Source organism: Pristiophorus japonicus, chromosome 8 (genome assembly GCF_044704955.1).
Source record: "Pristiophorus japonicus isolate sPriJap1 chromosome 8, sPriJap1.hap1, whole genome shotgun sequence".
Taxonomy (NCBI): Eukaryota; Metazoa; Chordata; class Chondrichthyes; family Pristiophoridae; genus Pristiophorus; species Pristiophorus japonicus.
The window spans coordinates 125,308,664-125,320,838 of record NC_091984.1 but is presented as its reverse complement, the minus strand read 5'-3'; the positions used below and the strand labels follow the sequence as shown (position 1 = coordinate 125,320,838).

General features: G+C 43.6%; 1 protein-coding gene across 1 annotated transcript in view; it reads left to right on the top strand.

Moving 5' to 3' along the window:
- Positions 1-12,175, top strand: part of qsox1 (quiescin Q6 sulfhydryl oxidase 1) — a 175,188-nt gene that overhangs the window by 90,834 nt on the left and 72,179 nt on the right. Inside the window, exon 6 of the mRNA XM_070886224.1 lies at positions 6,065-6,210. Within this exon, the coding sequence (XP_070742325.1) occupies positions 6,065-6,210 (146 nt within the window). The remainder of the gene's footprint in view (positions 1-6,064; positions 6,211-12,175) is intronic.

Below are 12,175 nucleotides of genomic sequence, written 5' to 3'. Positions count from 1 at the left end.
CCAGCATTTTCTGTTTTTATTTCAGCTTTCCAGCATCTGCAGTATTTTGCTTTTGTATGCTCTGGGTAAAGATGTTTTTCCTGAATTCCTTATTGGATTTATTGGTGATTAGGTGATTATTTCACAAATCCAGCAGAGACTAATGGGATGAACATTTCTTTGGCCGGCTGGGTGTATCGGTCGTAAATGGATGAATTTGCGTAATTTTGAACCCAGTTCCATCTCATAAAGCTGCCCCTAATTTGGGACTAAATTGGCAATGACACTCACAGGGTGGCTGGTGAAGTGAAGTTGGGGCTGAGCTTCTGAAGGTAGGGGCTGAGATACATTGTTGGAGCATAGATATGTGCGCGCACTAGGTCCATGCAGGAGAGCTAGTCTCCAGTCGTCTTGGTTAATCCTTGCCACTGGACCATGACCTGGCTCTGTCAAGCCCATGTGGTGGCTGGTGTGCAAAGGCCACCACACGTTAAAAAAAATCCACGCACAGGCATCTTCCACCCTTCAATATGTAGTTCGGGACCTGGAATATCAGGTTACTCATTGAAACACCTGTGAACTCATCCATTTTTGGTGGAAGCAAGTCATCCTCGATACAAAGATAAGAAGAAGAAGATAATCAAGGGAGCTTTGCTCTGCATTCTCACCGCCCTGACCTCAGAGATTTTGCAATGCTAAGTGTTGTCCACTGACATACTAAAATAATCAAAGGGGGAACTTTAGCTCTCCTGATATCGGCATAAGAAATTGGTGTTAGCCCCTTCTCATTCTTTAGTATGTCTGTCATGATGGAGGGTCAACATGCTAATGGGTGGGAAGCGAATGACACCAATTACATGTGGCGATATCAAGAGTCAATCTTCCCATTGGGTTCGGATATAATCAGGAATTCAGTGAAATGGAGGGGAGATTAATGTGCCTTTTCAAATAAAATCTGTCTGCTTTGGGAATTAATGCATTTCTAAATGCGACATTCAATCCTTTTTGTGGGAATTATGTCCTCGTTGTTGAATGATGGCAGCACACAGCAGGGGCCCATTTACAAGCAATCTTTCTTGTGCACAAGAGAGAGAATTCCACGATGCTGTAAGGCAGACACCTCTGATGGCAAGCAATAATTAGAGGCAACCGACTACCTTGCTCCAAGACATCCAGTAGAATTCCAATGTCAGAAGCTCATGCCAGCAGCTTCCTTTGCTATAATGTAAGCAGGGTTTTAGCAGTGTTCTCACTGACATTTCAGTAAGATGTAAAAGGAAAAGACTTGCAAGTATACAGCGCCTTTCATGACTTCAGGACGTCCCAAAGTGCTTCACAGCCAGTTATGTACTTTTTGAAGGGCAGTCACTGTTGCAATGTAGGGAAATGTCCAATTTTGAATGTAACGGTGGGGTGTGAATTATTTGTACTGTTCCACCTGAGCTGTGCCAAATGCTCAGCAGAATGATTTAGGTTATGTCGGGTAGAGCTTCTGGTCACCTAAGGTTAGTGTAAATGGGTTAAAGTCTGTTTATAAACAGAGCTCACAGGAATGCAGTATGAGCTCATTAAACGTTTGTGCATGAACTTCACCCATCAAAAATATTCTATCCTGATGATTTTATCCATCCAAACATGGGCTTAATAATGTTAGCTGTGGTTCAGTGAGTAGCACACTCATCTCTGAGTCAGAAAGCTGTGGGTTCAAGTCCCACTCCAGGGACTTGAGCACATAAATCTAGGCTGATACTCCAGTGCAATGCTGAGGGAGTGCTGCACTGTCAGAGGTGCCGTCTTTCAGATGAGACGTTAAACCGAGGCCTCTCTCAGGTGGATGTAAAATATCCCATGGCACTATTTAGAAAAAGAACAAGGGAGTTATCCCTGGTGTTCTGGCCAATATTTATCCCTCATTCAACATAACAAAAACAGATTATCTGATCATTATCACATTACTGTTTGTGGAAGCTTGCTGTGCACAAATTGGCTGCTGCATTTCCCACATTACTACAGTGACTACACTCCAATAGTACTTCATTGGCTGTAAAGCGCTTTGAGACATCAGGTGGTCGTGAAAGGCCCTATATAAATCCAAGTCTTTCTTTTTGTTTCTCTCTCTGAAGAAGGTTATTGAACTTGGATGAAGTATTGGTGGTTACCCATCTGTCACTGATAGTGGTTATGGCAAGAGTAATTTGAGGTGATGACGAAGAGTCCGTTGGTTCAAGCGACAGCTATGATGGTTTAATTCCATGGAAACACTGGTTTCGTATGCACCTCCTTTGCTGCGGACTGTTTTTGTGTTTTTACAATGATGAATTCTAGTTTTCAAAAAGTGGAGCTTAGTATCCACATAGAGGGCAGAGACGTTGGTTAAGTACAGTGTTCTTCCGATTTGCCACACAGGGTAAAGCACGTGGCACTATATGGGTGCTGGCCCTGGGTCAAGGCACTGTTTGACGCTGCATGCTTCAGAAGGTTTAATTGCAGCGGTACCATAAAGATTATTTTTTTACATCTGGCACTGAGCCTCCATCAACTGCCTGAGATATAAATGTAGCACTGACTGGCAGTTCTGCCCCCTGATTGGGTGTTGGAGCATTTGAGCTGCAATTTGAGCCAAGACGAGTCTTGTGGTAGCGAACCCTTGCCAGAGCTGTCTTCAACCAACCACTTATGAAAGGCAGATCTTATACCAGCTAGAGCTGGGACTTTATTTTGCTAATGAGTTCGCATAATTCCCTTGATAAACTCAGGACCTGCCTCCTCTAGAAAGAGAGAGCAAGAGCTCTCCTGGGCCAATACTCTAGATACAGATTGTCACGCAGTGTGTGCTAAACTCTGATTAAAAACAGCCAGGGGACACAGTCTCAGAATAAGGTGCTGCCCATTTAAAACTGAGATGAGGAGAAATTTCTTCTCTCTGAGGGTTGTAAATCTGTGGAATTCTCTGCCCCAGAGAGATGTGGAGGCTGGGTCATTGAATATATTTAAGGCGGAGATAGACAGATTTTTGAGCGATAAGGGAGTAAAGGGTTTTGGAGAGCAGGCAAGGAAGTGGAACTGAGTCTATGATCAGATCAGCCATAATTTTATTGGATGGCAGAGCAGGCTCGAGGGGCCAAATGGCCTACTCCTGCTCCTATTTCTTATGTTCTTATGTTCTTAACCATGCTAGGTGCGGATGTGAGGAGAACTCTATTAGTCAATGACTTAATTCAAATTTAAGGGGCATGGTATCATAATGGTTATGTTACTGGACTAGTAATCCAGAGACCTGGGAAATTTAAATGCAGTTAATTAAACAATCTGGAATAAAAAGCTAATGTCAGTAATTGCAACCATGAAACTACTGAATTGTCATAAAAACCCATCTGGTTCACTAATGTCCTTCAGGAAATCTGCCGCCCTTACCCAGTCTGGCCTATATGTGACTCCAGACCCGCAGCAAAGTGATTGACTCTTAACTTCCCTCTGAAATGGCCTAGCAAGACATTCAGTTGTGTAAGACTGCTCACCATCACTTTCTCAAGGGCAATTAAGGATGGCCAATAATTGCTGGCCTTACCGCTGATGCCCACATCCCGTGAATGAATAATAAAAAGAGAGCCTTTCCACAGGCTCTGATCTCTGGAAGCACTTGGCCTGGGGGTTGTAGCTATCAAGTCACCCCCTGGGTTTCCTCCTATGGCATTGACATCCTGTAATAATCCTTCAGAATGAAGTTGATCAAGACTAGTAGATCTAGAATGGGTTAAAAATAAGCTTCCTCTTGGAGGTACAATGTATTAATATACAACAATATACAAGTACAAGTACATAACAGTATACAAGTATACAATACACATCAGTATGTAGTTGCATTTAAGGGGAAGCTAGATAAGTGCATGAGGGAGAAAGGAATAAAAGGATATATTAATAAAGTGAGATGAAGTAAGGTGGGAGGACTAAAAACAGAAAATGCTGGAAATCTCAGCAGGTCAGACAGTATCTGTGGAGAGAAACAGAGTTAACGTTTCGGGTCGATGACACTTCGTCAGATATATATATTATATATGTGGCACCTAAACACCAGCATCGACCTGTTCTGCCGAATGGCCTGTTTCTGTGCTGTCAAATTCTTTGTAGTGGGGAGTCAAGCTGAGTTTTCTAGACTTAAAGGAACTGTTTAGGGTCTGGGAAAGTCGGCGGACCATTCTCTAATGATGTCAAGAATATTACTACCTCATGAAGTGGAGGGTAAATTCACCCAGTTTGTGCTTGAGCTAAGGCCATACTTGTCTCAGTTGCGGTTCCCATCTAGTCGGCTAGCCAACGTCCAGGGCCCGGAGTAAGGTCAGTCACTGCTGTGGGTGGATGGTCAGTAAGCAGCCATTTGCTGGCCACTTTCAGTTCTCTTCGCTTAGAATTTTTTAATCTGCAGAAACTGTCCTCTGGCACAAAAGCAGCTCCATCTGCCCCAAATGAGAGGCCATCAAGCCATGCGTGGGATCAGACAAACTGCTTCTGTGATTGTGCTAGTTCATCTAGACCAGGGTTTCTCGGCCCCGGGAGATGAAACTTTTTTCCTGAAGACATATTCCCTACCATTTTGTCAGCCGAGACTCAGTGGATAGCACTCTCACCTCTGGGTCAGAAGGTTGTGGGTTCAAGTCCCACTCCAGAAATATGAGCACAAAAGGCTATGCTGACACTCCAGTGCAGTATAGAGAGAGTACTGCGCTGTCTTTTGGATGAGACATTAAAATGAGACCTCATCTGCTCTCTAAGGTGGACGTAAAAGATCCCATGGCCCTATTTCAAAGAAGAGCAGGAGAGTTAGCCCCGGTGTCCTGGCCAATTTTTATCCCTCAGTCAACATCACAAAACCAGATTATCTGGTCATTGTCATATTGCTGTTTGTGGGAGCTTGCTGTGCACAAATTGACCACCACATTTCTTACATTACAATAGTAACTAAACTCCAAATGTACTTCTTTGGGTGTAAAGCACTTTGGGATGTCCTGAGGTCATGAAAGGCGCCATATAAATGTAATTATTTCTTTGTACTTGCATCAGAATGATTTTTAGCAACCGGTATCATAAGAACATTGGCGGAGGCCAGTGCCTTCTAGCTGGAAACAGGACATTGCACAGCAAGATCAAAAAAAGGAATTGGGTATTGAAATAACCTTGAAATATAGTTTCATTTTACTGCTCTTAGTTTCCTGCAATATAATCTTATGATTAGAGATTGTGTAGAATGGGCCTATAGTCTCTGCAGTTTAGAAGAATGAGAGGTGATCTCATTGAAACATACAAGATTCTGAAGGGGATTGACAGGGTAGATGCTGAGAGGATGTTTCCCCTGGCTGGAGAGTCTAGAACTAGGGGGCACAGTCTCAGGATAAGGGGTCGGCCATTTAAACCAGAGACGAGGAGGAATTTCTTCACTCAGATGGTTGTGAATCTTTGGAATTCTCTGCCCCAGAGGGGTATGGATGCTGTGTCTCTGAATATATTCAAGGCTGAGATAGATAGATTTTTGGAGTCCAGGGTAATCAAGGAATATGGAGAGCGGACAGGAAAGTGAAGTTGAGGTCGATGATCAGCCATTGAATGCGGAGCAGACTCGAGGGGCTGTATGGCCTACTCCTGCTCCCAATTCTTATGTTCTTATATACTTACGTTCTTAAAGAAATAGTGGTTGACTATCGCTATTACAATGGGGAACTGAGAATTTTCAGGTTGATCTAAGGTGCAAAAATACAAAGCTTCCAATCAGAGTGCTACTCCAGTGTCAAGTATGAGTGCAGCCTCCATTAGTGAATCTCAGTCACCGTTTCTGTCACAGTTAAAGACAACTATCTGACCCTCACTATAAGCTACTTGGTTAGTGCCTCCTGTAGGAACATTCAATGCAGGCAAATTCACTGTGTTTATAATTTTAGGGGGAACAAAAAAAACAGAATCCCTAAAGCTCCAGAGAAATTATCACCAGGACCGACATCAGCCACAAAGAGTTTGTTTCTCCTGCTGTGTTGTTTTATCATCCCTTTTAGTTGGTTTGAAGGAAGTTTCTGATTGGTGCCTGTTGCCCCCACAGGTGACCCTGGATATGCTACAGTACGAGAACATCGCCGTGCGCAGAGTTCTGAGCAGTGAAGAGAACCTCACCATGAATTTTAACGTTTACGAGTTCCCAACTTGCTACCTGTACTTCACTAATACCACCCACAGAAAGGTCACAGTGTATGTATAACTCTCCATTTACAAGCTCATTGCATGCTTTGTCTGTCACTGGCCCTGCTTAAGCTATCGCCACATGTTCGGGACCGTGGTCGTATTATACATACCATGCGTGTAGAACTGAATGTTGAAGGCTGTTTAATTACTCTGAATTCTTCCTGAAATATAATGTCTCTGCCTCTCACTACCACATGTCCTGTCCAATTAGGGCGGCCTTTTCTTAACCTACCGTCCCACCAGGTAACCAGTTCAGGTGATTTGAACCATGCCACAACATTTGCATCTTGAAGATGCTGGCTTTTTATTCAAATAAAAGCTACCCTTATATTATCTGTTCCCTTGTGGCACACATCTGGGCTGCGCCACCTCGAGCTAAATCGTCGCTTGATCGTATTGCAGTCACAGCGTGTAATGTATTTGCTTCATGGGGTCTTTGTTTAAGAATTCATAGCAACTCATTGCTATTAAGAACTAATTGGTTTACTAGCGAAAGGTTTAACAATCACACTACACATTACCAGTTAATCCACCAGGTTCACAACCACCTGCCTCATCGTGGATTCCCTGAACCCAACTGGCTGGGGTTTTATTGAGTCTTGTGAACATCACATGACTGGCTAAGCCACTCCCAACTCAACAGTTCTACCAACCTGTGAGCATACTCACAGGTGCATACATTACACAGAGCAGTAGGGTTGTCAGTCCTCCAGCAATGCCCTGGGGTTTCCAGGAATAATCCATATAAGGACAGCTGAGTGAACAGTACTAACCCATCCTGGAAAACTAAGCAAACTGCATAACTGAACAACACTCCAAGTAGAAATGCCAACTGTAAGCCCAGGCTTTTGGGAGAGGCTGAGGCCTTTGATGGAGACATTTAAAGACACCCCAAAAAAATAATTCAGTGGAAGAACTCAGTCACGTTACTGTGAAATAGGCATTGTAAAAAAATGTTTAAACCCTTATTTAGAACATTAGCAATTTCAATTACTGAGAAGCAAATGGCAGCGACATTGTTCTTTCAGAAAGCCCCATGAATGATTTGTGGGAACGCTGGCCGATTGTGCAATCTCAGGGTGATGTACCCTCACTATAAAATAGCTGCCATTGTGTGTCACACAGTGTCACACCTTTAACATTGAAAATACCTATACAGGAAAACAGCATGTATTTATAACATGAGACATTAAACCGAGGCCCCGTCTGAATCTCTCAGGCAGACGTAAAAGATCCCATGGCACTATTTTGAGGAAGAGTAGGGGAGTCATCCTCGGTGTCCTGGCCAATATTTATCCCTCAATTAACATAACAAAAAACAGATTATCTGGTCATTATCACATTCCTGTTTATGGGAGCTTGCTGTGTGCAAATTGGCTGCCGCGTTTCCCACATTACAACAGTGACTACACATCAAAAGTACTTCATTGGCTGGAAAGCGCTTAGAGACATCCGGAGGTCGTGAAAAGCGCTATATAAATGCAAGTCTTTCTTTTTTTTTATAATGAGTGTTCAACAAAACGCACACTTCAATTTAATACGTTAAATATATCAGCCTTTGCAAACCCTGCCTGGGTAACCGAAAAGGCTGGCAGGAAACCAAGTCTATATCCAAGGAATAGAGTTCTCCCTTGCTCTTTGAATAGTGCTGTGGGGTCTTTTACATCCACCTGAGAAGGCAGACTGGTCCTCAGTTTAACATCTCATCCAAAAGACAGCACTTCCAACAGTATAGCTCTGCTGCAGTATTGCACTAGAATGCCAGCCTAGATATGTGCTCGAGTCTCAGGAGTGGACTTGAACCCACAATCTCCTGACTCAAAGGCGAGAGTTCTGCCCACTGAGTCACAGCTGACATGCAGTTGGTTGGGAGCTGCACCTCCTCCCACCCAAAAAAAAACATACGTGAAGGAAGATTCTCATGGGTCAGCTCATTGTGCCAATATTATTCATATATTATGTGTTAAATCTCTTTAAAACAGTATTATATCTCATTGAAATTCCTCTTTTAGCTGCAAACTGGAATTAATGTGCATTCTGATGTACCGCGCCAGTTTTGAGACAGTGGGAGACCAATCAGCAGATCCCAAACCTGTTTGCACCTTTTAATGTTAGAATGATCTTCATCTAAAACTTCTAGTGACAGATGGGTAGAGGCTTAATTAAAGCAGGCAATGCGGGTGCCATAGCCTTCACACCAAGGGGAGGGTTCTCATTCTCTGATTTGATTGGCAGCCGGTGAGCTAATCCTCGACCCAATTAGCAGAGGGATAGGTTAGTAATCAGCTTTGTCTGTTCACCTCTCTCTAGAAAAGCCAGTCTGGGGTAATTTTATCCTGTAGTGAATGGTCAAAGTTCATTTATGTCTTTTATGTAAAATTAGTTTACACAGGTGCTTTATCTTGCAAGAGTGCCTTTCAGACATTTTCCAAAAAGAAAGCAGAATGCACTTGAAATCAGCTGACCCATGAGAATCTTCCTTCACGTATGTTTTTTTTGGGTGGGAGGAGGTGCAGCTCCCAACCAACTGCATGTCAGCTGTGACTCGAGGTGGACTCCCTGATATAAGGACTCGACACCCGCCCTCTCGTATAGCGACCACGGAATCACTCAGACAAAAACTTCGGTTCAACCGGTTTTTATTCAAGCATGCTAGGGAAGGGTTCCGATGAACACTTCTCTGATCAGAGGTTTTATAATTACAATTATACAGTTTTTCGAGTTGTGCGACCCTCCTACATAGCCTAATGCTATCAGCAAAGTTACATTGATTTGTTGACCTTTATCAGACTGGCTGCTGCCTGGTTTCCAACCTGTCCATCTCCCATAGCATCTCAGTCTATTGGAATGTGTTGTCCCACAGTCTTAACCTTGCTCTGGCTTTTTCAGCTTGGTCTGCAGTTTTTAAAGATAAACATACAAGCGAAGCCATTCCCTTTAACCTAATTCCCTTTAACCTGATTCCATACCATTTCCTTATGCTTCTTACTCAAGTGTACTTTTTACCCCCTTACATACAGTATCCACTGCACACAGTGAAGGGTTTGGGTGTTAATGTTATAGGCCCTTGGTCATGCTATCGTATAACTAAATATCGGGCGGTAAAGGCTTTCTCCAGATTGTAGGGGACATGAGGTCCACTTATGGCAGTGCTTGGTGATGCTGAACCTGAGAATATGGTGAAGACCCTAAATTTATAACAGCAAGTCACTAATTATCTCCCCCTTGCTCCACTGTGTCCAGACTTTCATGCCTCTGTGCTATAAAAATGCCTTTTTACATGTTGCTGATCAGGATACGTGCATCAGACAAGTGATACATAGAAGTAGAAATGCATAGAAGTTTACAACATCAAATAGGCCATGCGGCCCAAACAATCCGTGTCATCATTTACCCTCCATGCGAGCAAGTAGTTCTAATCACAGTTACCCACCCTGTTCCTATACCTCTTCAAGCCCTTTTCCTTCATTCACCTATCCAATCTAATCTTGAATGTTGACACAGTTTCTGCCTCAACCAGTAAAGGTGGCATCATAAAGTAATCATAATGTCCTCACACACATTGCACCATACTGCCCTCGTCTCCCTTCAAAAAGCCATTGGTTTTTAAACATTCTAGATTTCAAACAGCTTTTCTTTTACAGTTTTTGTTTTACACACTTCTCTTAAGTGCTGGGTGTCAGTGCGTATTGGTGCTATAAAACCTGCAGAAGTCACTGCTGTGCTACAGCTCATAGCTAAAGAACTGAGGACTGACTGCAATGTCAGCACAACAACATATTCCTAATCAGAGAGGTTCTGGGAGTGTTCACACTTAAGGAGGTTTCTGGTGTGTGTCTACATATGTGTGTGATCCTGTGTATAAAAGTGTGTGCGTTTGTGTGTATGTATGTGTATGTATGTGTGTACATGTTTGTGTACATGTGTGTGGATGTACTTGTTTGTGTATGTACATTTGTGTTTGTGTGTGTATGTGTTTGTGTGAGTATGTTTGTGTGTATGTTTGTGTGTCTGTGTGTGTACTTGTGCGTACATTTGTACGTGTGTTTCTGTGTATGTGTTTGCGTGTGTGTATGTGTGTGTGTACATTTTAATTTATATGTGTGTTTCTGTGTATGTGTTGTGTTTGTGTGTCTGTGTGTATGTTTGTGTGTACATGTTGTGTGTGTCTGTGTGTATGTTTGTGCGTGTCTGTGTGTATGTTCATGTGTGTCTGTGTGTATGTTTGTGTGTACGTGTTGTGTGTGTCTGCGTGTATGTTTGTGCGTGTCTGTGTGTATGTTTGTGTGTGTCTGTGTGTGTGTCTGCGTGCATGTGTGTGTGTGTTTTTCTCTTCCATTTTTCCCTAATTGTTTTCAGCCATGCATCTTTGAAAGCCACAGACAGCCACAAAGCCTGCTCTTGGGCCCTTGCCAATGTTGCTATGAAGCCAGATGCCAGGAAACACTTGACAACGGGCTGCTTTTCACCTTCTCTGTGGGGAAAACAATTGGCCTCAGCTCAGCGCCTGCCCACGGGAGAATTAGGAGCTCTGCGTGTGAAGGGCCATGGGCAGAATTCCTTGACTTACGCCTCACGGTGTAACAGGTTGTCGCGGCGTTGCTGCCACCCTTCCAATTTGCAAAATAAACTTCAGTGTTTAAACTAACTTTGTGAATTGATGATGGCTGTGCAAAGGAAGGTTGCTAGGATTCAGCCAGCTACCAGGGCATGCAGCGCCATCTGTCCACCATTGTGAGTAAGACAGGCAAGAAGAAATTGCTGTCTCAGGATGAGCTGCAATAGTAATGAGCTCATCACCCTTATAGACAGCTCTATATGCCCCCATTAGGTGACTGAGATCAACACTTGGCATGTCAATTAACTTAGTAATAGTTGCTCATGGGTGTCAGTTATGGCTCAGTTAAAAGCACACTCGCCTCTGAGTCAGAAGATCGTGGGTCAAGATCCACTGCAGAGATCTGAGCACAAATCTAGTCATCTTTCCTCTGAAGGTATCGTATTTTGGATGAGACGTTAAACCAAGTCCCTTCCAACCTCTCCGGTATATGTAAAAGATGCCATGACACTATTTCAAAGAGGAGCAGGAGAGTTATCCCCAGTGTCCTGGCCAATATTTATCCCTCACCAACGTAACAAAAACAGATAATCTGGTCATTGTCGCATTGCTGTTTCTGGGATCTTGCTGTGTGCAAATTGGCTGCTGCTTTTCCTGCATTATAACAGTGACTACACTTTAAAAGTACTTTGGTGGCTGCAAAGTGCTTTGGGGCGTCCCATGGTCAAACAAGGCGCTGTAGAAATGCAAGTCTTTCTTTCCGCTGCAAATCCTTCCATGGGCACTCGAGGCCAGACATCACACAGAGCCGTGGCATTGTGTGTTACCCTGTTATTCTCCCATGTAGGGCATCACAGCTGAGCCTAATCCTGTCCTCAACCTGAAATCCCCGCTGCACGCACTTTTCCGCACTGGAGGGGGTGAGGGTGGAGCGTTGTCACTAGATGGTGATCAGGAGCAGGAAATCTGGCTGATCTTTGCCCAACTCCCCTCCGCATTAGAGCCAATTATAGTAAAAAACAGCTACTTCATTTTGTTTAACTCTATGTTTAGCAACCCAGCTTGAAATTGGGTGAAGAGAAAGAGAAGGGGAGAGGGCAAAGGTCAGTGCATTGTCAGCTTTGCGTTGGAACTGATCTGTGGTAGGCGGGACCATGTTTGCAATGAAATGCCCGTCAAACAGGGTCTGGCTGAAACAATAAGAAAGAAAGACTTGCATTTATATAGCGTCTTTTGTAACTTCGGGACGTCCCAAAGCACTGCCCAGCCAATGAAGTACTTGTGAAGAGTCATTGTGCCCGTTGCACTTCACGGCGGTGCAGCAGTCTGGAGGTCCCGCGCAGGCCGCTTGTTGGCTTCGCAATGGAAAAAAACGTGCATGCGCAGAAATTTGAATGAGCCACGCATTTAATT